The sequence below is a fragment of the Camelus bactrianus genome, chromosome 12 (assembly GCF_048773025.1).
Source record: "Camelus bactrianus isolate YW-2024 breed Bactrian camel chromosome 12, ASM4877302v1, whole genome shotgun sequence".
Taxonomy (NCBI): Eukaryota; Metazoa; Chordata; class Mammalia; order Artiodactyla; family Camelidae; genus Camelus; species Camelus bactrianus.
Genome location: NC_133550.1, coordinates 60729286 through 60752968, shown reverse-complemented (window position 1 = coordinate 60752968; position 23683 = coordinate 60729286). Strand labels below are relative to the sequence as shown.

The 23683-nt window shown below is 48.0% G+C and overlaps 1 protein-coding gene across 4 annotated transcripts; it reads left to right on the top strand.

The window, feature by feature from the left end:
- Positions 1 to 38: 38 nt before the first annotated feature.
- Positions 39 to 17448, top strand: CIMIP4 (ciliary microtubule inner protein 4). 4 transcript variants are annotated; one of them, XM_010960361.3, is made up of 7 exons: positions 39 to 2693; positions 2767 to 2852; positions 6686 to 6745; positions 9510 to 9961; positions 11954 to 12098; positions 16987 to 17097; positions 17294 to 17448. In XM_010960361.3, the coding sequence occupies exons 3-7, from the start codon at positions 6724 to 6726 to the stop codon at positions 17383 to 17385; spliced, it is 822 nt and encodes a 273-aa protein (XP_010958663.2). In that variant the 5' UTR covers positions 39 to 2693; positions 2767 to 2852; positions 6686 to 6723; the 3' UTR covers positions 17386 to 17448. The 4 variants fall into 4 exon arrangements, with proteins under 4 accessions (XP_010958663.2, XP_074231590.1, XP_045376653.2 ...); XM_074375489.1 differs by having other exon boundaries at positions 2767 to 6745; XM_045520697.2 differs by having other exon boundaries at positions 39 to 6745.
- The last annotated feature ends 6235 nt before the right edge of the window (positions 17449 to 23683 follow it).

Below are 23683 nucleotides of genomic sequence, written 5' to 3'. Positions count from 1 at the left end.
AAGCCATGCTGGGGACTCCGCTTAATTATTTAGTTTTGGCAACGGAAGCCGCCTGCTGTGCCGCACGGGAGGAGCACGCTGGGACCTCACCTGGAAGGGGTACCAGGGAGCCAGAAAGAGATGAAATTCAAACTAGCCGGGTACCACCCCTTCCTGCTGTAGGCCCGGCCTCTGGGAGGAGGGGGTGGGAGAGGAGACTGCTGGTCTTCCACTTGAAATGAGTGTTCACAGAGGTGTCCCACAGGCCCCAGGGCCTTTCAGAAGAGGAGATGCTCAGAAGAAGGCCAAAAGAGGGTGGCCTCCACCTGGGGTGTCCTTCCTGGCTGAGAATTAGACCCTTTGGGGAGCGATGTGAGGAGGGGCTGGAGAAGCAGCTTCGGCCCCTGGGAGGTCTAAGAGCTTTGGCAGCGTCAATCAGGAAGTTAGGGGAGAAGAAAGTAACCTGGCAGACTGGGACTGATGTGGCTGGATTTCGAGTTTTCTAGAAACAGGCTCTCTAAACCCTCTTCTGGGGCTGGAAGATGATTCCAAGCCCCACCTACTGGGGACTCTCAGGTCCCCGCTGTACAGACTTCTCAGGTTAAGACTGGACAGGAGGAGGAGAGCCAGGGACAAGGTTGTCAGTGATGGACCAGCCCCTAGCCTGGAGTGGGGGCATTAACGCGCTCAGTTAATACTGAGGAGGCTGGGTGAGAGGTGGGGGCTGGACGCCTGTGGGTTGTGCGGTGGGAGACGGTCGGGCAGTTTGGACGGCTGACCCCTCTTGCCTCCATGTTGTCCTTCTCACTCCAGCTTTAAGTCCCTTATTAGAGCCTTGAAGGGCTGAAGAGCCAGTTTCAGGAGATAAAGACTCTCTCCCCTCCTTCTCCAATCCCAGAGCTCATTCTCTTGACACATCCACTGAGAGTTGGGCACTGGCCCAGGTGCTAGGACATGGCAGTGAACACAACAGTCCACCTCCTTCCTCACATGTGGTTCATATCCTACCCGGGGGAAAGAACAAATGAATATATATACAGTGTGTCAGATGGTGACAAGTGCTGTGGGAGAAAAGATAGGGTAAGGGGAATGAGGAGTGTGGGATGGGTTAGGGTTCGTTTTGTTTTTTGTTTAAAAGTAGTCTGGGTAGGCAAGCCGAGCCCCTGAGGAGGTAAAAAGCAAGTCATGTAGATATCTGAGGAAGGAAAGTTGCAGCAGAGGGAGCAGCCAGTGCAAAGGCCCTGAGGCAGGACTGTGTTTGGTGTGTTCAAGAAACAGAGGAAGCCGGTGTGTGGCTGGGGCCAAAGGAGTGATCAGTAGAGCAGGAAGAGCTGAGGTCAGAAAAGTGAAGGGGGCATCTTGGGTAGGTCTATGCAAATCAATGGAAGGAATATACTTTTTACTCTGCTTGAGATGGGAAGCTACTGGAAGGTTTTGATTAGAGTGGCGATGTGATTCCACATAGGTTCTAACAACACCACTTGGCCGCTAAGGTGAGACTGTAAGGGGACTTGGTGGCCAGACCCTGGAGCTGTCCCCATCATCTATGCCTCCTGATGTCCACTCCCTGTGTGATCCCTGCCCTTGAGAGTTAGTGGAAGCTGTGACTTGCTTTTAACCAACAAAATGTGGCAAAGGCGTGGGATGATGTCTTGAGCTGATATAACAGGACTGGGTGGCTTAAACCACAGGCATTTATTTTTCACAGTCCTGGAGGCTAGAAGTCCAAGATCAAGGTGCCAACAAATTTGGTTCCTGGTGAGAACTCTCTTAACCCTAGCTGTTTCACATACAAGGAAAGTTCAGCTAAAGAACGTGGCCAAAGTTGCTCTTCTAGTAAGTGGCAGGCCCAGACTCTGGGGACCCCAAGTTTAACTATGCTCTGTGCCTCCTTGGGAGACCCTGAAAGGCTGGGCATGCAAGAGGCATTTCTTAACTCCCCAGTCCCTCTCTCCTTCCCTGCCCTCAGCTGAGCAACAGCCAGGCAGGACCAAGCTTGTTGAGAACAAACTGCAGAAGTCATTCAACTTTGTTAATCTTCTGTAGCCCTTGTGGTTTAAGGGGAGGAGGGTAGACTCATGCTGTCCCAGCCCTGCTCTAATTTTACCCCTGATCCCTTCATGCCCTGTTCAGGCAGCTCCAGGTGCATCTTTCTGTCCCCTCCCGACTCCTCTTGACCTAATTTATGCTCATAAGCACACCTGTGCCTTTAATATACCAGTTCCTTTTAAACTGTTAAACTCCTATACATCCTTCAAGATCCAGCTCAAATGGCCCTTCTGTGAGCTCCACCTCCTCTTCCCTAGACAAAACTAATCACCCTCTCTTCTTAATCCTTTGTAATCCTAAGAACACCCTTCACACTTGACAGCATCTGAGCCATCTGTGCCTGGCACACAACCTGGCACGTGGTGGGTGCTCAGGGGACATTTTGAGTGGATGAGAGTGAACAACACCTGAAGGCCCTTGCTGCCCCCTCAGTACTGACTCTTCCTGGCCTCTGTCCCCCAGGGTGGGCTTATCAGCCCTCTGAGGTAACAGAGCCCTGAGGACAGCGATCACCATGGCAACTCCAATAAAGGGGGAGGGCCACTCCTCAGCAACCATCCATTGGTCTCCAGCAGCAGTGGTGCAGCGCAGATCTGCACTCCTGGGCTTCAGCGCACACCAGGGTGGGTCACGTGTTTTCTGAAGTGATGAGAGAGAGTGGAGAGGTGAGGCAGGGACCTGGAGGTGGACCAGGGATCTGCCAGGACACAGGACTTCATCTTCCTTCTTTCCATGCAGAGTTGCTCGTGAGTGGAGTGCCAGACCTAACAGGACCTACTTTCTCTCCCTCCTTGACTGACATCTCTTGGGACCTTCCTCTCCAGGTCAGAAACTGGCAGTGAGTCCACAGTTCTTTTCAAGGCAGTCCAGGCTGCTCTGGGCTGAGGGTGCCACTGGGGAGGCGGAAGTGCTGTGGGCACATCAGGTGGGTGGCTGGGGTTGGAGCACAGCGACAGGAGCAGAAAGTGAACTTGAAAGAGACAGAAGAAGTAGGGCTTGGTTTCAGCACCTGGGTGAGGTCCTGTTTCTCTTCTGAGCCTCAGTTTCCCCACCTGTGAAAGAGGGTGAGCTAATACTTTCTTTGAACACCTCACTGAGTTCTTGTGAAAAAGACTAATCAGCTAGATGTGAGAATGCTTAACATATGAGCTGTATTCGTTATCTCCGGCTGTGTAACAAATCACCCCAAACTCAGAGGCTTAATACAGCAACATTTATGGTCTCATAGTTTTTGCGGGCCAGGAAAATCGATGTAGCTTCAACAGGTCATCTATCTCAGAGTCTCTCATAGACTGTGATCAAGGTATCACCTGGGGCTTCAGTCTCATCTCACAGCTCAACTAAAGAAGGACCCCTTTCCATGGCTACTCACATGGTAGGATTTGGTTACTCACAGATGATGATGATGATGATGATGATGATGATGATGATGATGATGATGATGATGATGATGATGATGATGATGATGATACAGTCAGTTAAAATGTGTCAGTTTTGGGTGTACAGCACAATGTCCCAGACATGCATATACACACTTACATTCATTTTCATATTCTTTTTCATTAAAGTTTATTACAAGATATTGAATATAGTTCCCTGTACTCACAGATTATTAAACTGAGGGCCTCAGTTCCTCATGAGTTGGTGGCCAGAGGCCCTCAGCTCCTTGTCATGTAGGCCTCTCCAGACGGCAGCTCACAACATGGAAGCTGCTTTCATCAATGCAAGAAGAGCCAGAGAGAGTGTGAACAAGATCGAAGTCACGGTCTTTTCTAACATCATCTTAGAAGTGGCATCCATCATTTTCACCATATTCTATTGGTTAGAAGCAAGTCAGTAGATCCAGCCCATCCTCAAAGTGTTGGAATTATACAAGGGTGCCAATACCAAGGAATAGGGGTCATTGGGAGCCACGCCTACTGCCCACTGGGTCCACCCTGTAGCCTCCAATGATAAACATCCATTCCACATACAAAATACATTTTTCCCCTCCCAAGACCTCCAGAAGTCTCATCTTGTTACAGCATCAGCTTACAATCTACAATCTCATCCTATAAATTGGGTCCAGGTGTGGATGAGCCTCCTTGGATGTCACTCTTCCCCATCAATAGATCTGTGAAACTAAGCCATCTGCCCTGAACACACCCAACATACAACGGGGTGGCAGAAATGGGATAAGAGCTATAGACATTCCTGCTCAAAAATGAGGAAAATGGAGCCATGAAGGAGTCATTGGTCCATAGCAATTCCGAAATCCAGCCAGGCGAATGCTGGACTTTCCTTAATTGGTCTCAAGTCCTGGAGATAATTCTCCATGGCTCTCTGCTCTGCCATACGGACTGTCACTTTCACTTACTATGGTATCTTTTTGTTTGTTTATTTTTTGTTTTTTTGTTTTTTAAAGAAGCATGTGTTTGCAGCTGAGTGCTTTTCTCAGACTGCTTTCTGCCGGTAGAATTTGGGAGTCCACTGGTCTCTTTTCATGTTGTACTGTCTCTGTCTCTTTCAGTCCAAGCTGGCAGTATTTTTGCCAATTTAGTTTTCTCGAAAGCTGTGAAACTTAGAAGTTCACTCCACTAGACAAAAGTCACATTAAGCTTCCAAGGGGCCCTGTTGTTCCACCACGAGGATCCGTGAGTCATGTCTTTATCTCTTTAAAGGGCCCTTTGTGTGACTGAATAATACTCCAAGCTTTCCTCTTTCTAAGGGTTTAGCAGTCACACCCTTGGCTGCATTTTCCCAACAGTCCTCTGAAGCTATTTCTTAATTTTGGCATCTTTTGACATCTGGAGAGGATAAGAATTTCCAAAACTATTCAATTCTGTCTCCTTTTCTTTTAATAATCTTTCCTTCAATTTCTCTCTCTCCTCTCATGTTTCACTACAAACAGGAAGAAGAAACTGGGAGGCACCTTAAATATTTTGCTTGCAAATCTCCTTCACTAGATCACCCAGTTTGATCTTTTTCCATCATGGTCCTCAAAATCCTTCCAGGCTCCACCTACTGCTTGGTTCCAAAGCCACTCCCACACTCTTAGGTATTTGTTACAGCAGCACCCCAACTCCTGGTACCAAAATATACATTATCTACTGCTGCATAAAAAAATCTCATAAAGCTTAGTGACTGCAAATCATATGCTAAAAAAAAAAAAAAGTACACATTTATTATCTCACAGTTTCTATGGGTCAGGATGCTGGGTGTGGCTTGGCTCAGGGTCTCCCACAGGCTATAATTAATGTGTTGGCTGGGCTGTGCTCATATCAAAGCTCAACTGGGGAAGAACCATTCAGGTGGCAGGATTCATTCAATTCTTTGAGGACCATTGGAACAAGCTCTCTGGTCCTTATGGGCTTTGGCCAAAGGCCACCCTCAGTTCCTGCCACGTGAGCCTCTCGCTAGGGCCACTCTAAACATGGTGGCTGCTTCCATCAGAACGAGCAAGCCAAGGAGAGCCAGAGAGCAAGACAGAAGTCATTAACCTAACCTTGGATGTGACACTCTCGCTTTTGTCATCTTCTTTTGATCAGAAGCAAGTCACTAGGTCGATCCCACATTCATGGGTTGTGGGGCAACACAGTGTATGAATACCAAGAGGATAAGGGTCATTAAGAGTCCTATCGGATGCTGCGTAATCACCAAACCACTAGGTGTCAGAATTAATAGGGTGTTTTGCTGGCAATTTTTCAAGAGAATAAAATTGATCTAGCTCTTAGCCTGCTCTGAGTTTACTAGCTGACCAACCTGCTGAGTGACCTCAGACAAGTCACTCCCTCTCTCTGGTTCTCAGTTTCTTTATCTGTAAAATAAAGAGATTGGATGAGCTAACCTCAAAGACCCCTTCCAGTTCTGCCTTGCTACTTCTGTGCTTTCTTTATGACGAAGATATTTATCACTTAGGTCTGGGTGTCAAACATCCATTATACAATAAATTATTTTATTCATATTACAAAATTCATAAAAGCCTTTAAAAACCATGGGATAAAATAAGAGGCTGTGAATAAGAAAAAGATCACCTAGGAAAAAGGAACACAAACCCAAAAGCTGCAGAGGCTTATGAAGATGCCAGAGTTGGCTCTCAGATTTAACCCAAAAGCTTGTCCTTTAGAGGGAAGACGGAGATTTCCTCAGAGTCAGTTCCTGTACTGGGCTCTCCTCCACGCTGGCCAAGCTGGTTCCTTCCTTTGAAGGACCAGCTGGTAAGATGGGCAAAATCCTATTTGCAGGGAGGCAGATAGTCACCAGGATGGGGGGCTTGGGGTCACGCTGCCCTAGCTGGGGGTCTGCTGGGGGCTTCTAGGAGGGTGTTGGGTGGTGCAGAGGGGGGAGAAGATGGAAGAAAAAGATTGCCAAGGAGGAAGAGGAGCCCTGGGTCCTAGGCTGTTTGGGAGGGCCTTTGAGGCACTGGCGGTGGGGGTGACGAGGGCTTTCCAGAGAGGGCACAGCCTGCAGGGGTCCAGGAGGCAGGCCCAGGGCTGGGGTGGTGGCTGGATGGGGCAGGGGCGCTTTGGTGCTAGAAAGCCCTGGAAGCAGCATGGGGTGACCTCTGGTCAGTGGCTGGGCAGATGGCCACAGGCCTCCCTGTTCAGCCTTCAGTTCATCCTTGTTTACAGAGACTCTGTGTCATTTGAAACGACCATATGTGTTTCTTTGTCTACAGGACTAAGCTCAGAATTGCCTGTCCCAGAGCAAGAGCCGATGGAGCTGGGCCACCAAGCAGGTAGGACAGGCCGACCAGGGACACACTGAGCAGGGACAGGCTGAATGTACGTCCTCACACTAGCAAGTGATGTAGGAGACACTCTGCCCATTTTATAGCTGAAGGAAGGGAGTGGAGGAAGGGGGGCATTGCAGTGAGATTGTTAGGATGCCAGATGCAGACATTCATTCATTCATTCATTCCACATACAGCCCAAGAGGACCATGGTTGGTCCACTTAGCTCACTGCTGTGTCCCCAGCGCCTGGCACAATGCTGACACACAGTAGGTGCTTGCACAAGGGGTGAACTGGTGAACATATTGGCTCTCTGAACCAGAGGACACAAGACATGGTCCTGGCCATTACAGCTCCCCCAAAGGGCAGGTAGAGGGTAGGCAGACAATCAGAATATACCGCTCTTAGAGAAGGCAGGCAGGAGCACAGCCTGGGGGAAACGTGAGCACGGATCCTGGAGTCCTGAGTCCTGTGGGCTCAGGAGGAACCCAGCACAGGGCTTCTGTCTCCCCATGAGCACAAGGAGGGGTTGTGGTTGATCAGGTGGGTGCTGACTGTTCTTAAAGCTCTCTGCCTCCGTTCTTTTGAGAAAGTCACCGTCCCCATCCTGGAAGCCTTAGTTGTCCTTAGAGGAGGTGCCCTATTGTTTAGTTACCTGCTCGCTGGGGCAGAACCCAGGACAGGAGGGAGGGAAGGCAGTCTGGTCTCTGAGGAACAGGTTTTTCCTCTGCCCTTTGTGTGGACAACAAAGGGGCAAAGAACAGAATACTTTGACTTTAGCTCGATGGGGTGGTGATGGTGGGAGGAAGAAAGGCGAGGAGGAAGCAGGCAGGACTGGACCTCAGCCTTCTCCACTGCCCTGGGGAAGGGTCTGCAGCCCCCGACGCATGGGCAAAGGAGTTTTTCCAGAGCATCACTGCTTGGTGGGAGCAGAGTAGGATCCGGTGAAAGTGCAATAAAAGCCCAAATGGCCAGCAAAGCCTGCCAGGGCCAGCAGCCTTCTCTGAAACAGAAACCTGGAACCATCTGAACGTCCACCCGTGGGGCAGCGGCTAAAGCCCACGCAGTTTGAATGGAAAGTTAGGTCTATGTCTGTTGCTAAGTAGATCCCTAAGGCATAGCGTTCGATTTTTAAACAGCAAGTTACAAAGCAATACATGGAATCTGATCTCATTTATAAACACTGGTGGAGCCAAACTGTATCTTTCAAGAGCGCTGGAGGATGCATCTAAAGCGCTTTTGGAGGGAAGCTCACCAAACAAATTCACAGCTATAACCTGGGATGGAGGACTGAGGGGATGGCTGTGCGTGAGGGGGAGGCAGGGATAGACTGGGCTTTATTTTGCACAGTAAGAAGGAATTTATATGCTACTCCAGGACTGTGTAAAATGTTATATACATGTGTATTTTAAGTTGCCATCCAGTGCGTTGAAAGATGCACTGTAACTACGTTACTCACCTATCACTGAGAAAGAAAACACTGCTGGTTAGACCAGGGCCCACTGATAGTCAGATGCAGCCTGATGCCCAAGATGCTAACATGAGAAGAAAAGACATCTTAGAATTGATGAGATGCAGGGTGACCCTGGGTCTGACACCCCTGTAGTCACTTACTCATTCACTCCCTCACTGTTGGACACCACCATCATCTCCAATGCACAGGGCTCTCCAGTGGGTGCTGAGGGAGGCCCAGGACTGACTCACCTGTGGACCCCGCCTCAATGACCCCTCCCATATACACACACATCAAGGAGAGGAAATGAGATGGTTTGCACTCACAACGATGGAGAAAGGGAAAACAGAGAGATGCATGGAGTGTGGTGGGGACCAAGTTGTGGAGTTGAGAGGAGGCGTTGGCTCAGCCAGCTTGGAGTGGGTATCAGGGAGAACGTCCTGGTGGGGCTTCACTGGAAGGAGCCAGTAGGATTTTTGACTTAGGGAAAAGGAGGGGCTGGCCTTCTAGGTAGCAGAACCAGCCCGGGGAAATGCTGGGAGGTGGGACATTGCAGGATATGGCAGGGGAGAAGCAGCAGTCTGTTTGGCTAGAGACAGGGATGGGTGATGAGAATCAGGAGGAGAACTTCAGGCTGGGAGCAGGAGACTACCCCTCCCCGCCCCATTCCCCGGAACTGGGAATCAGGGGCTGGACTATGGGTAGGAGGAGGGGAGGGGAGAGGTGGGGGTGTGAGAGCTGGGATGACACTGCTCCATTAGCTGGAGAATAGAGGAGGGGAGTGGGGTTGGGGAGAGGCTCTGAATGGGAAGCGAAGGCCAGCCCAATCCAGCTTGGGTACTTTCCAGCCATGCAACTCAGCCAAGCCGAGGAATGCCCTCTGCCAGCTTCCGTAGCTGCTGGCTCTCTTCACTGGACTGCTGGGGGGTTCAAGGTGGAGAAGGGGACTAAAAAAATGGAGCCCGGTTCACTAGAGCACAGAGACGTCACATTCCTTGCTGAAGGTTGCACAGCTAGCCTCAAGGTTAGACAGGCTGGGGCTGCAGCCCCTGTTGTCAAAAACAATGAGGGCTGACCTGTGCAGTCAGAGGCTTGGCAGGCTGAACTACCTTCTCCCTTTGTGGCTCCTCCTGATTTCTCATCCATGTTTCTGGTTCCTCTGACTTCTTTCTGTCCCCATCTTTCTTTTTGCTCTGGATCTCTGGGGCTCTCTGCCTCTCTGTTCCCCTTCCCTGTCCCCATCGCTGCCTTGCTTCCTGCCCTCCCTCTCTGCATTTGTCTGTCTGCCCTCTTTCCCTCTCTCTCTTCCCTGTGTAGGTACGACCACTTTGACCAGGGCCCAGCTGAACAACAACAAGGAAGGCCAGCAGGACATGGACCCCTGGAGAACTGCCCGTCGCCCCCTGAATACCTCCAAGTTCAAGTACCAAGTCCCAGTCTCCCCGCAGCCATCCCTGTACCAGGGAGACAGCCCTCGAGGCAGCCCCCTCGGACAGGCCTCCATGGAGGAGATCCCGCCTCCACCCCCTACGGCCGTCAGCCAGGGCGCCCCCAGGAGGGACTCACAGCCTGGGTCCCCGAAGAAGGGGAGCTACAGACCCTCCTCGGGGGAGAGCAGGGCGACCTTCCGGGAAGGGGTGCAGCCATGCCAGGGGCTGGAAGAAGGCTCCAGCACGGGGTCCCAGGGCCAGAGGAGCAGCAGCATCCCTAACAACATTCGTCACAAGTTCAGGAGCAACGTGGTGAACCAGCTGGTCTCCGAGGAGCAGGTGTCAGAAGGGAGCATGGAGGTTAAGGGTGGTAAGAAGGTTACATGTGGGGACTTAGAATGAGGATCCCTAAGGAAGCTGCTCTTGAGTTTAGAGTCCCTGTAATAGTATCATCAGAAAGCCCTGTTTACTGAGCACTTGCTATATGCCAGGCACTGTGCTCTATTTAAAATCGTCACATCTAGGCACTCCGTCTTCCCAGTGGAGGAAGTACTATAAATAACCCCCAGCGTGGATTAGCAGCTCAAGGCTTAGCGGGCTTAGGTAAGGTAACCAAACTTAACGAGCTGTGTGCGATGAGGCTCCGAACTGCCTAGCAGATTCCGGAGCCCTGGTCCTTAGTGACCTTGCAGTTATAACTCTGGTGCTTGACTAAGATGCTTTTAACTTAAGTCTCCTAAGTGGGACAGCATTGACTGGGAATCAGAAGACTTGGGTTCGAATCCCAACTCTGCCCCTGAATACTGGGTGACTTTGCATAAGTCACTTCCCTCCTCTGGGCTCTAGTCTCCATACATCTGTAAAGTGAGGCAGTTAGACTAGGTCTGGCTGGCAAATACATGGCGTACCTTCCATAACTCTCCTAGCCTGCGCTTGTGGCAGACATCACTAATCAATGCTGGCACTTTTCCGCACTTGATACATCATTCTAGGAACTTACTGCTGATCAACAGAAAGTTGAACTAAAACTCATCTGTCATTTCTAGTCAAGTGATCACCTGCTCTGGCATTTTGGGATATATTTTCAAAGCCACCCTCTCAGCCCTTACAGTGACTACATTGTGCTGCAGGCCAAGCAGAAGTCACTGCTTCCTTTTTAACAGATGGTAAATCTGAGGCTCACAGAGGTGATATGATTTGCCTGGGGTCACACTGAGAAAGTAGAAGAGCCAGGATCACAAAGGCTGTGGGCGTGGTCCCTTTCCACTTTGTCTTCCTAAGGTGGTATCCCCCACCCCCACCTGCTAGTCTGGGAGGTCACAACCCTAAATGCCCTGCCCCACTTGGAGGATCTTGTCCCAGTCTGAGGTTGGCTGTGTGGTCACTCTCTCTGCCCCTCTTGTCTTTGGGAAGGTGTCATTTCTCTCTTTGGCCATCATAATCCTGGGCTTGAACCAAGAGATCTGATTTTTCTGTCGCTGTGGTCCAGATCACAAGTGTCATCAATCCAGCAAATTTCAGCACTGGAAGCTACTTCAAAGGCCATCACTGGGGGTGGGGGCGTATAGCTCAGTGGTAGAGCGCGTGCTTAACGTGCGTAAGGCCTTGGATCCAAACCCCAATACTTCCATCAAAAAATAAATAAATAAACCCAACCCTCCCCCACCCAAAAAGAATCAAAAGTGAAGCTAGAAGTAGGTTTGAAAAAAAAAAAAAAGACATCCAATTCTTCCCCACCCCCATTTTACAAGTAGGAAAACTGAGGCCTAGAGGGCAGCAGAGACTTGCTCAAATCAGCAGCTGGTATATGTTAGAGTTGGGACTCCTACTTAGGTTTCATGGCTCCTAGGCCTGGGCTCAACCACTCTGGGCCTCAGTTTCCCCATTGGTATGAGGAAGCAGTTGGCCCCGGTGAGATCTTAGGAGCCACCTAGAGCTGACCTGTGTGATGCCTCCGTGGCGGGCCGGGCAAGCCAGGGCTGTGAGAGTCTCCGGCCTGAGGCCCAGGTTCCTTACTTAGAAAATGCAAGAATACCCCCTGAGAAAGGCATGTGATGATGTTCCAAAGTAAGTGCCCAAGGCAGGGAGGAGATTTCCTGATCGCTATGGTCCTTGATCCCCGAGGCCTGTGTGGGAGGTGGGATGGTGTGGGAGGGTGGACTGCTTTCAGCCGTGCCAGCTCCCAGGCCTGGGAGCTGGGTGACGGCTGCAGGCTGAGGGTGGGATGGGGGTGGGGAGGGCCAGGTCAGAGGAAGGCAGAATTAGAGGGGAAACTTGGGATTTGACCCTGCTTCTCTAGCCTTTGTGTCTCCTCCCTCCCTCCCTACTCAGGCTCGAAGGGCCATTGGTGAAGCCTTCGAGGGCCAAAAGAGGACAAATTCCTGGGCCAGCAGGATCCAGAGTCCCACGCAAATCACCTCCATCTTTTCAGACTACTACAATCTGGGCTTCAACATGCGGTCAAACTTGTTTCAAGGTCAGGCGGAAGAGCACGGTGCTGGGGGTGCCTGCGAACACCCACGGCCCCCAAGGCCTTTGGGATGTCGATCCCTTCCTAGGCCCCAAAGGAAATCTTAAGACCCCAGAATACATCCCCAGGGACACTCATTTCACAGCTACCAGGGGCCTCCACCATGCCGGGCCTGTGCTGAGTGCTGGGACTGTCCAGTCCCCTGGCAAGTCTGTCCTCACTGCAGACACTCCATCCCTGCGGGCAGTCAGCCCCTCACCCCCTGTACCTTGGTGTCCTAATCTGCCAAGAGGAGGCCTGGGCACCCCTGGCCTGGCTACTTTTGGTCACAGTGACAACATCAGGCTTCCTGGGTTCAAAGCTCGGCTCAGCTGATGGGTGTGGCCTCAGGCAGGATCCTTAACCTCTCTGAGCCTCAGCCTGTCTTCTTGGCACAATGGGGCTAGTAACCCGGCAGGATTCTGTGAAGAGTTGCATGGAGCCCCTATGCCTGCAGCACATAGTGGGGTCCATAGTAGGTGATGGGCTAGCATTTCTTTTTCCCAGAGCCAAGTGGTGGCACTTCTGGATCAAAGCGTGGGTTGGAGGTCCGGACATCTGCAGTGTGTCCTGTGGGTCCCCCGCGTCCTGTTTGTCAGGGGAGTGCTTTTCGCTCCAATTTAAAGGCAGATGAGAAACAGTTGGCCCAGAACCTCTGCAGTAGTAGGTGGTAGATCTGAAACTCAAATCCAGGTTTTTCTTCTGCTGCCAAAGCCCCAGAGTCTTCCTGGCACCAGGTCACCTGTCAGTCTATGACCCTGTTCCCAAGGGTTTAAACGATTGCTGGGGTGGGTGTCCCCGGTCAACTGGCAGCTGCTTCCCTCTGGTCCCACATTCTAGTTCGACCTCATTACAAAAGGTCATGTCTCTTGTCGTCTTCTTTCCTCCCTCCTTACTCCTTGCCTTCTCTAGTGCCCCCAGGGCCTGGCAGCCCTCCTACCTGGCTCAGATCTCCATCATCCAAGGAACCAGGCAGCCACTGGAAGCCTTTCTGGGTTTTCCTTTGAGCTGGAGAAGAGGGTGGTGCTGGAGAAGGGAAGAGAGAATACAGTTCAGATTGTCCTGTTCTGGGCCTTGGGAACCGATCTTCCACTTGTGGCTTTAACAGTCATCACCCAATAGTTCTTACATACGTCTTTATATGGTGCTGTCTCTGTAAATATAAAAGAATGATATAAAAAGCATGTGTGTACCCGTCATCCTGAGCAGCACAGCTGTGCCAAGGGGATGCTGGAGCTGGTGTGTACCAACTTGCACCAGGTTCTAAGAGTTAACTGTTCCATTTTACTGAACTGGTTGGCATCACAATGCTATCTTAAAATTGGCCACGGTAGTACAGTTGACCCTTGAACAATGGGAGAGTCAGGGGCACTGTCCCCCCACAGTCAGTCAAAAATATGACTACTGCCTCAAAAACAAAGGAACTGATAAATGATTCACCCAAGAGCAGGAAGCTGAGACAGGCTGGATGGAATCAGGACTCAAACCCTAGTTCTTTTGATTCCACAGACTGTGATCTCTAATCAAACACAAACTTTCCCCCAAACCTAGTTAATTTTTAAAGATCCACCAAAGGAAAATACAGGTACTATATTGATTGAACAAAAAATATGTGTATAGGTGGGCCGGTGCAGGTCAAGGGTCAACTGTATTTACTCTCCAGAAATTGGCAAGTGCTACAAACGAGGGCGTTGCCTTCACCGCCTGGCCGTCAGTGTCCCCTCTCTACCCTGCCCACCGTTTCCCATCTGCCCAGGTTGGTCTTTGCACTTGCTGTCCCATGCTAGGGAGGTGCTTATAGCTGGATAGATGTGAGGGGGAGGAAATCAGGGAGGAAACGGGCTAGATGGGGAAGGCCATTGGAAGGTCTTTTCTCTTAGTGAGATGGGAAGCCAAGGAAGGGTCTCAAGCAGAGAATGACATTGTTTGACTTAGGTTAAAGAATCACTCCATCTGCTGTGTTGAGAATAGATGTAGGGGAACTGGGGCAGAAATAAGGAGACCAGTGAGGAAGTGAATGCAAAAATCCAGGTGGGGTAAATGAAGGGGGCTTGGTCTCGGGAGCAGGGCTGGTGAACTGCAGGACTCAGGTGGGCACCATTGTGCAATATGGCAGCCCAGGGAGGTAATGGTGAAGGTGGCCTGGGTATTTGTGTAAGACGGAGCAAATGGAGTATGGTGATGAATGAATCTGGGGTGTGAGTGAGAGGAATTAAGGTTGGTGTTGAGGATTTTGACCTGAACAGCTGAAAGGATGGAATTGCTATTTACTGCAATAGAGAAGGTTCTAGGAGGAATGAAGAAATCCTATGCCAACCAGATATCAGACTACTTAAAATAACCTGAAAATTAAAGTCATAATCTTTTATCTACTGAGTCATAAAGATAATCTTTTATATAGTCTTCTAAAATATTTACTTTTGCTTATCACATTGAAGTCTTTAATCCACCTGGAGCTGATTTCTGTTTTTAGTGTGAAGCAGGGATTCATTTTAAATTCCTCCTTTGTGTGGATTACCAATTGTCTCAGTACTTTTTGTTGAATAATCTCTTCTCCCCTCCTTGACCTACAGTGGGAGTATCCTTCAAATTTCCCTATGTGCATAGATCAGTTTCCAGGCTCTCTATTCTGCCCATGGGGCTAATATTACACTTTTAATTATCAGGGTATATAAGTAATCTGACACCTGGTTTGGCAGTCCCCACTCCCACCCTGCCTCCACCACTACCACCACCACCAGCAGCTAATGTCTTAACTGTTATAGGATCTTTGCTTTTCCATATAAATTCTAGAATCAGCTTGTAATTTCCATGACAAACTCTGTTGGCATTTTGACTGGAAGTACATTGAATCCACAGCTCAATTTAGGGATGGTTGTCAGCTTTACAATAGTGAATTTTCCAATCCATGAATATGGTCTACATCTCCATTAATTTAAATCTTCTTTTAATATCTGTCAATGACATTTTGTAGTTTTTTCCTATAAAGATGATGCAGTATTTTGTTAGGCTTATTTAGAAGAATATTTATTTATTGCTGCTTATTGCTAATGGTATCTTTCTAAAAATCACATTTTCTAACTTTGCTGTCTGTATACATAGAGGCATTTTAATTGTTGCACATTAATTTTATATCCAAAAGCCTTACTCAGCTCACCTATTAATTCCAATAATTTGTAATTCTTTGGGGCTTCTTTTTAATAATAATAATAATGGCTAGATTTATGCCTAGCATGTAAAATGTGCCAGGCACTGCTCTAAACACTTTATATACATTTTAATTTTCACAAGAACCTTATGCAGTTAAGTGTTGTAATTCTGTATTTGTCTAATGGAGCAGGCTCACTGATTATTTCTATACAAATCTTCTAACTCCGTGTTAAAATTCTTTGCTTGATTTATTACTTACTAAAAGATATGCATGTAAGTTTTTTCCCTGTGATAGCAGATTTGTTAATTTCTCACTGCTGCTCTGTCAAATTGGCTTTACCTATTTCGAGATTATTCCAATGTGGCTAGTTTAGAATTATTACATCACCTGAATGAAATGCAATTGTTTTTTTGTCTCATAGTGCTTCTGCCTTACAGTCTATTTTGTCCACTATTAAAAAAGTGTGATCAGGTTTGCTTTTTCATGGTATATCTTTTTCTATATTTCCATGTTTAGCCTCTCGCTGTGTCCTTTTATTGTAAGGTCATAGAAATAAATCCAAATATAGCAGCAATTAGAATAAATATAAATGGAGTAAGTCAATATATATTATTTAAAGCATACTTACAACAAAAGGCCTTTTTCATATTTTCCACATATTTATTTCCCCTCTCTGTGCTGTACTTTAATTTCTTTAGATATGTCTCTAGTTTACCATATTTTCTGAGCTGTATCTAATTAGAGAGTTTACCTGTCCATTGAATTTGTTTTTAAATGTTATGATGGCAACTTTTAAACTTAGAGAGACTAGTTTAATAAATAGGTGGTTTATCATCCAGCTTCAACAATTATTAATATATGACTAATCTTGGTTTATCTTTTCTCCCACCCATCTATCCACCCTGACCCCAGATTATTTTGAAGCAAATCCCAGGCCTCTCTGATCATTCACTGAACTTATCTTTCAACTATTATATGTTTAATTTCCAAAATTCCATTTGCTTCTTTCACTAATCTGTTTGTTCTTTCTAGGTACTATTTTATTCTTTGCTTATAGTTTTAGTTATCTTTTTCCTGACTTCACACATTACACTTATTGTTTGTTTGTTTTTGGTGAAGGGAGGAGGTAATTAGGTTTTATTTTTTTTAATGGAGGTACTGGGGATTGAACCCAGGACCTTGTGCATGCTAAGCATACACTCTACCACTGAACTATACTGTCCCCAACACATTATACTTATTTTATATTCTGCAACTGATCATTCATGTCTTCACTATCTTTTGGAATTTGGTCCTCTGTGTGATTCTATGGACTCTTGATCATGTTAACTTATTTCCTTGTGTGTGTGTTTTAACTTTACACACGGACATGAACATCTTCTGAAAATACAGGGATCTTTTGCCACATGCCAGATGTTCCAATGAATGTAATCTTCCCAGCCTTGCAAGAACATTTTATTCCTTTGAATAGATGAAGAGATCAAAGTTCTGAGAGGTTAAAAACTTACCTGAGGTCATACTGTTCATAAATGATGGAGCTTGGGTTTGAGCCCAGGCCAGCCTCCCTCTACCTTGCCCTCCCCAGTCCCCTGCCTTCCCACAATCCACCATCCATAGGGGAAACTGACACCCAGACATGAACCCTGGAGTACCTGACTTCTGTTGACTTAGGGTTTCTGGGAATTTCTTCTTGGGGTTTCACAGGAGCCCCACAGGAGACGAAGAGCCTCATGAAGGCCTCCTACACCCCCGAAGTGATTGAGAAATCAGTGAGGGACATAGAGCACTGGCATGGCAGGAAGACGGATGATCTGGGTAGGTGGACAGCTTGGGGTATGGGAAGTGGGCACTCCCTAGGCAGGGTGTGCTGGCCTCACGGTCCCGAGGGAAACCAGAGCAGTAGATAATAGCCGTGGGGTGGGCCTGGAAGACATATGGGTTACTACTGGGGCCTGGACACTTCAGAGATCCACTGGGTGATCTGCACTGGCTCCTTCCCTGCTCTCCGCAGGACGGTGGCACCAGAAAAATGCGATGAACATGAACTTGCAGAAAGCACTGGATGAAAAAGAAAAGAGCAAAAACAAGAGCTCGAAGTACTAGATACAACCCAGAAGAGGTGCCCTCCGCCCAGAGAAAGTGCTACCAATAAAGGAAGGCACACATGTGAACCATCTCTGCTTGGTGCCGCTCTTCAGGTTGGGGGCGGGGTGGGGGGTGTGCAGTGCTGGAGAGACCAACTGCCAGAATGGAAGCCCTGAAAACTGCCCCCACCCTAGCCCTTCCCCCTGGACACACACACGCACACACACAAACACACACACACACACACCCCGTACCTTCCCCTCACAATCCCGGAAGGGACATGAGAGCTGAGTGGAACTGCGCTCAAGTCCAAGATGTCTTGCCCTGTGTGGAGGGTCCTATAGCAGACACCGCTGGGTCTTACCCTGCATGACCTCCCAGGCAGAAGCCCAATTATTTCCAGACATCGATTCCTTCCCCAAGAACCCAGGGACTTCGGAAGAACTGGCCACGCCCCCTCACCCTCCAATCCAGGGATAGTTTTGATTGGGAGCAAGTAATCCTAACTCCTCCCCCTACACACAAAGTGATTGGTTCAGAAAAGGGCATGTGACTCGATTTGGGCCAATGAGATGTAAGGGAAGGTGCAGGTGTGTGGAGCCTTCTGGGAAATTCTTTTCTCTACTGGGAAAGCTTGGGAGTGCTCCTCACTCCTGTTTTACTGATTGAGGAGCCATGCCCTGCAGACGACTACTGGCAGACACCCTGTGAACGGAGGATGCAGACACGTCAGCGCAATCTGGGTCCTCCATGGCCTCACTGAGCTGCTCCGCATACCTGGCCAGACTCTGTTTCCCCTACCCCCAACCTCAACTTTTTATAATGTGCATCTGGGCATCTTCTCATTCTTTAAGCCAAACTTATCTTTAACTGATAAGGGACCCTGGTAACAACAGGAGAGGGACCTAGGAATTGGGGCTCCAGAGAAGAATCCCCCAGAGAAAGGGGTCCAGGTTAGACAGCCATACTTACCATCTGATCCTGAAGTTTATTGCCTGCAGGGTCTCCAAGTCACAGAACACTCCACCCCAGATCACTGACTTGCACTCTCAGAGCATGCACTGCTCGTGGGTTATTTATTATTTGCTGTGTTCCAAACCAACCAAAAAATCTAGTAACTTAAAATGACCATAATCATTTATTTGCTTATGATTGTGCAGTTTGAGTAGGGCTCAGTGGGTGTGGATCATTTCTGCTCCATGTAGCTGTGACAATGACTGCTTCTCTCGTGCCCAATGCCCGAGCTAGGGGCTGGTTGGGCACCACTCTGTCTTGTGAGTCCTCTCCTCGTGGACTTCTTTCTGCCATGGTGACTGGGTTCCAAGAAGGAGCCTCTCAAGGAGACAAGATTCAGTGTGTAGGACCTTATCACGCCTTGCACTGGCTTGTTAATTTCCTTGTAGTAAAAAGACATAGGGTCAAGCCAGGGTTATAATGGAAGAGGCTGCACAAGAGTGTTCTTATGCGCAGGCGTAGGTCACTGGGGACTCACCACAGTAACAGTCTACCATGTGAGCATCACGCTCTGGAAAAATCAAAAGGAAAGAGACTTCCCCTTCTCCCACAGAAGGCAATGGCTTCTTTAAGTTAGGATTGGAGCAGAACGCAGTACAGGGTGGTGACTTTGGCTTGATTTAATAATCATTGAGTACCTAACTATGTGTAAGGCGCTGAGTTCAGCTCACGTTCTGATTTCCGCAAGAAACTGTTCTTGTGCTGGAGAAACCAAACTTCATCTTATTGAGGAACTCCCATCTGCTCATCACATGTAGCAATTGAAAAAATGAGCCACGCAGAGTATTGCAGCGAAAACAGACCCCTCCCTGTCCTGATGTGGAAATTGTAATTAGTCAGATTCATATAAGTATATGCCATGTGCTTTATGTGCACAACCTTATTTCATCCTTACCCCAGTCCTCAAAGCTATTATCATCCTCTTTATGAAGATGAGGAAACTGAGGCTTGGAGAGGTCAAGTAAATTGCCCAGATTATCCCCATAGGAAGCTGGGATTGAAAACCCAGGAATTTCTGATCAAAGCCATTATCTGCTCTACCAGACAATCATACTGTCATGTGAACAGATAGGTAGTGAACGCCACAAACACTCGGCCCTGTTAGACACCATGGGGGATCAGTGGTATGAACTCTGTACAGTCCTTGTCCTCAAGGGGATAGTCTGTAAAGGACTGATGTGGAAGGAGCTGGCTTTGAGGTTCATCCACCCATCTGATGAGATTGTACTGCACATCCACCCTCTGTTCAGTCCTGACTGATGAACCAGGAGTTCAGAGAGGAATAAGACGTGGGTCCTGTCCTCCAGGAGACTGGAGTGTGCTGGGGGGACAGATCTATAAATAGAGGCTCAGAAGGTTTACACAGGCAGTGAGAAGTTCATACGGGGCCAATGGAAGCACCAAGGTGAAACTGGGATGGGCTGAGGGCTGGTGGTCATAGAAGACCTCATAGAGGAGGAAGCTCTTGAGATGAATCTTGGGGCATGAGCAGGAACATTCAAGTGGCCTGGAAGAGGCACAGCACTCCAGATCAAAGGCACTATGGGAGCACAGGCCGAGCATTTGGAGAGGTGGGAGTGGCTTGCTAAGCTTGGAGGGTGGGGCTCCACTGCTGGGCATGGAGGTACAGGTGGGAAAGGTAAGCAGAAAGAGAATTATGCCTGGATGTGACTGTGCCTTGTGAGGGTTTTAGATGTGAGACGCAGCACTCCCTCCAGGAGCTGACAGCCTGGCTGGAGCATAAAGGGTTAATAATGACTGCCGAGTTGAACAGATACTCAATATCCCCAATAATCAGAGAGATTATTATGCAAATTAAAACCATAAATTCACTGGGTTAGCAAACATTAAAATGCAAGTATAGGTGAGGAGAGAAATGAGAACTCTCATACACTCGATGAATTATGAGCACAGAACAGTAAGGAAGAATTTCACAGCGTTGAAATTCAGCTCCACAACCTAGGGCTTCCATTTCTATGTAGCCTAGAGAAACTCTTAAACACACACACATGGGACTCTGCACAAAGATACTCATTGCTGCGGTCTTTGTAACAGCAAAACAAAGTACTTTTCTGTTAGGAGAAGAACTCACAATGTGGGTAATCTATGACCGTAGAAAGGGCTGAACCGTGTCTACTTACGCCAACGTTCGAAGATCTCACAATACATCAGAGTAGCTGAAAATGACAGTCTGCAGAATGAACCCTGTGGTATGAAATGTGCCATTTATGTAACCTTCAAAAAGCTTATACCCAATCACTCCATTGCTCATGAGAGTATGGAATGTGGATTAGAAGGATACTGCAGGAATTCAGCTTTACATTGTATTTAGTTTAGTCCTTTTCAGATGCTGCTTTGCTTCCTATAATGGCCGGGAGAGCTGGCAACATGCCCTCCGAGAGAATTGGGATGCTAGAAAGAGTGGCCAAGTAACGGAATGCAGGGACCCGATTTAAAGTTAAACGAGCAGTTTCAATTTTGACATAAGTGAACAAATCTGATACGTTTTATGACTTTGCCTCAGTTAAAGATTACATCTCTGGCCGTTAAGGGAAGCTCTTTTAAATTAAACATTGACTATTTTGGAAAGGGAGAAGGTGTCATCTTGGCAAAATAGATAAAACATGTACAGATTTAAAAAACTTAAATAAGCCCTTTATTTCACTGGTGCTGTTTCCAACAGCATTCCTTGTATTTCCTGCTTCTGAGGGACTTAGATGGTAGAATTCTTGGCAATTCTTAAGTTTCAAGGAGGTACAGGGATCAGGTTTAAGTAGCATTAATGCATGTAGTGGAACAGCTATTCACCCTTCAATTCATGCAGGGGCTCATGGACTCATAGTGATTCAGAACCATCTTCATATTTTCTGTGCTATCCAAGTACCACCTGAGGGAGGAATCTATAAATGCAATTTGGGATGCTCTAACCTAAACACCCAGATGACCAGCTCCACTTGGCTGTTATCTTAGTCCAGCTCGCCCCCTGGTGTCAGTGTCTCTAAATTGCAGGCCAAGACCCCCTTTCTATAAGGGTCCTGGGATCTTAAATAGCAACAGGAGGGTGATAACAATCAGGGTGTGAGCAGGGGCTACATTCCTTTCATCTTGATAACAACTCGCTGTTGTTATGGGGGAATCTAGGAGGATCTGCCCATTTTCTTGAGGTCATCAGACCATGACCTTCTTTCAAGACCTCTGGGGTAAAAGGAGAAGTTATTCTAAGGAAAGAATGCACAGGGAGGATCCCACGTGGTCCTGCTGTTTCAGTCCCTGGGAAGACCCCCTCCCTTGTCAGAGCCTCGTTCTCCCTCACAGCAGGGGTAATGACATCTCTCTCAGGGTTGTTGTACAGACTGCCCGAGAAAAATGCACATCCAGGACCAGGCACAGTGCGAAGCCCTCTTACAGGGATGTAATCAATGCTTCTTTTTTTCTTTCAGTCCTAAGTTTCCCAACTATGTTTCAGGGAACTCTAGGACTTGGTAATAGGTATTAGGAGAAGAAAAAAAAAAAGAAATTGCTCTATTGTCAAAGGAATTCAGGGTATGCTGATTTAAATAACATGAAGCAGTTTTCTTTTGTGCAAGACCTCCTAGTGTTACGGAAATGACAGGCCAGCCAAGAAACAAGCACCACTCGGAGGGTTGGAGTACTCAGATGTATTACGCCGGCGGGCTCAGAGGGGCTTCTGCTCCGAAGCTCTGAGCACCTTCAAGATGTGCGCATGAGGTTTTATAGGGTAAAGTACAAGCTTGGGGTATTTGGCCAATAGGCATGGAACAGCTTTAGCAGCATTATCATCACAAAAGTGGAGGCGGGGAGGCAGCAAACCAACATTCCAAAGCCAGATATGTATCTTTGAAAATCCAGCTGGCTGGCAAAAAACATGAACAGCAAACCAACACTAATTAGCTTAGATTTACAAGTTAGTCCAGCAGAACTCAGATCAGTATTCCAATACTTAGACTTGTTAGCCCAGCCCAGCCTCTCCTTCACATTCCTAGACCTGTGAGTTATCTTGTTAGACCAGCCCAGCTTTTCCTTCACACTAGGACCTGAAGTAAGCTAAGATTCATTGCGTGACTACAAATTATTGCACAGTATTCACTGGCCCCCACTGTACCTTGCTCAGACAGAGCAAGCCACCAATAGCTGTGACAATAAAAATGATTTGATTAAAATAGCAAGTTCAGAAGTCATCCAGGGGAGTGTAGCTCTGTTTTTTGGGGGCAGTGTAAACCAAGATGCTCATTATCAAAGTCAAAGCCCCCTCCCTCTGGCCAGGCCTGCAGGCATCCCCACTGGGGAGCAGATAAGTCATAAGAGAAGGTGTGAGCCTGTCCTCAGGACCAGGGGGTGAATTTCATGGTGACACCCACCCCTACCCCCCGCACTGAGGCTTCTTTGATTTAGAGATTTTGGTTGATTTCAATTTCTGACTGACCATTTGTGTCACTTGTTTCCAAGCTTTAAATTCCCCCTCTTATGTTTTAAATTCACCAATAAAGAGTGAGCCCCTTGAAATCTAGACCCCCCCACACCCAATAAAAGCAGAACCCCAGGCCCTCCTGTGCTGTTTCTCTCTTCCTGCCCATGACCTTGTTGTGTGGCCCCAGTGAGTGTAGAGAAGGGACTGGAATTTCAAGGGTCTGAAGTCTACACCCTTAACAGCTAGGTTTACATTGCTCTGAGGAAATGTCAACAATGATTTTCTCAGGAATTCGTGCCGGCAGGGGCAAGACTTCTAGAGTATTTGTATCAGAGTCCAGAGGAGGAAGTTCACACAGGGATTTTCCTGTTGGCTGCTAGTCTAAATTCTTCCTGATAATGAAATACCAGTGATCTTGCAAAGCTGGATGAAGGAGGAGGGAAGCTGCAGAGCATTTGATCTGAGTAAGAAACATCCACAAGAAAAGTTAACCCAGTAACGTATACAGGTGACCAGGTGTACAGGGCATCTTGGACTGTGGCCTGAGGTCATCAGATCACGTGCTCCGTCCCTAAAAAGGAGCATGAAGGCAAAGGCTGGAAGGACTTTAGAGAACCCCCAGCCCCCCTTAATTAACAAATGGGGAAGCTTTGGCATACGACATTGAGTGACGTGGCGACCTCTCACTCAGTGACCTCCTTACCTTTGCTAACTCAGCTCATGGTGGTGGGCAGAGCTGGGGCTTGGGTCTCAGGAATCTCCCTCCGGATGCAAGATTCAGTGCCAAACAGCTGTAAGCCCCCGGGCAGGTTACTTAAGGCTGCTCTGAGCCTCGGGGTCCTCATCTGTAGCAGGAAAGTCAGAGGACCCACC

Excerpts from the sequence above, each read along its gene's own strand:
- CIMIP4 (XM_074375489.1), top strand. The coding sequence starts at position 6,358 with ATGGAAGAAAAAGATTGCCAAGGAGGAAGAGGAGCCCTGGGTCCTAGG. Across the intron at positions 9,962-11,953 it reads AGCTGGTCTCCGAGGAGCAG|GCTCGAAGGGCCATTGGTGA; the intron begins GTGTCAGAAGGG and ends CTCCCTACTCAG. Across the intron at positions 17,098-17,293 it reads CAGGAAGACGGATGATCTGG|GACGGTGGCACCAGAAAAAT; the intron begins GTAGGTGGACAG and ends TGCTCTCCGCAG.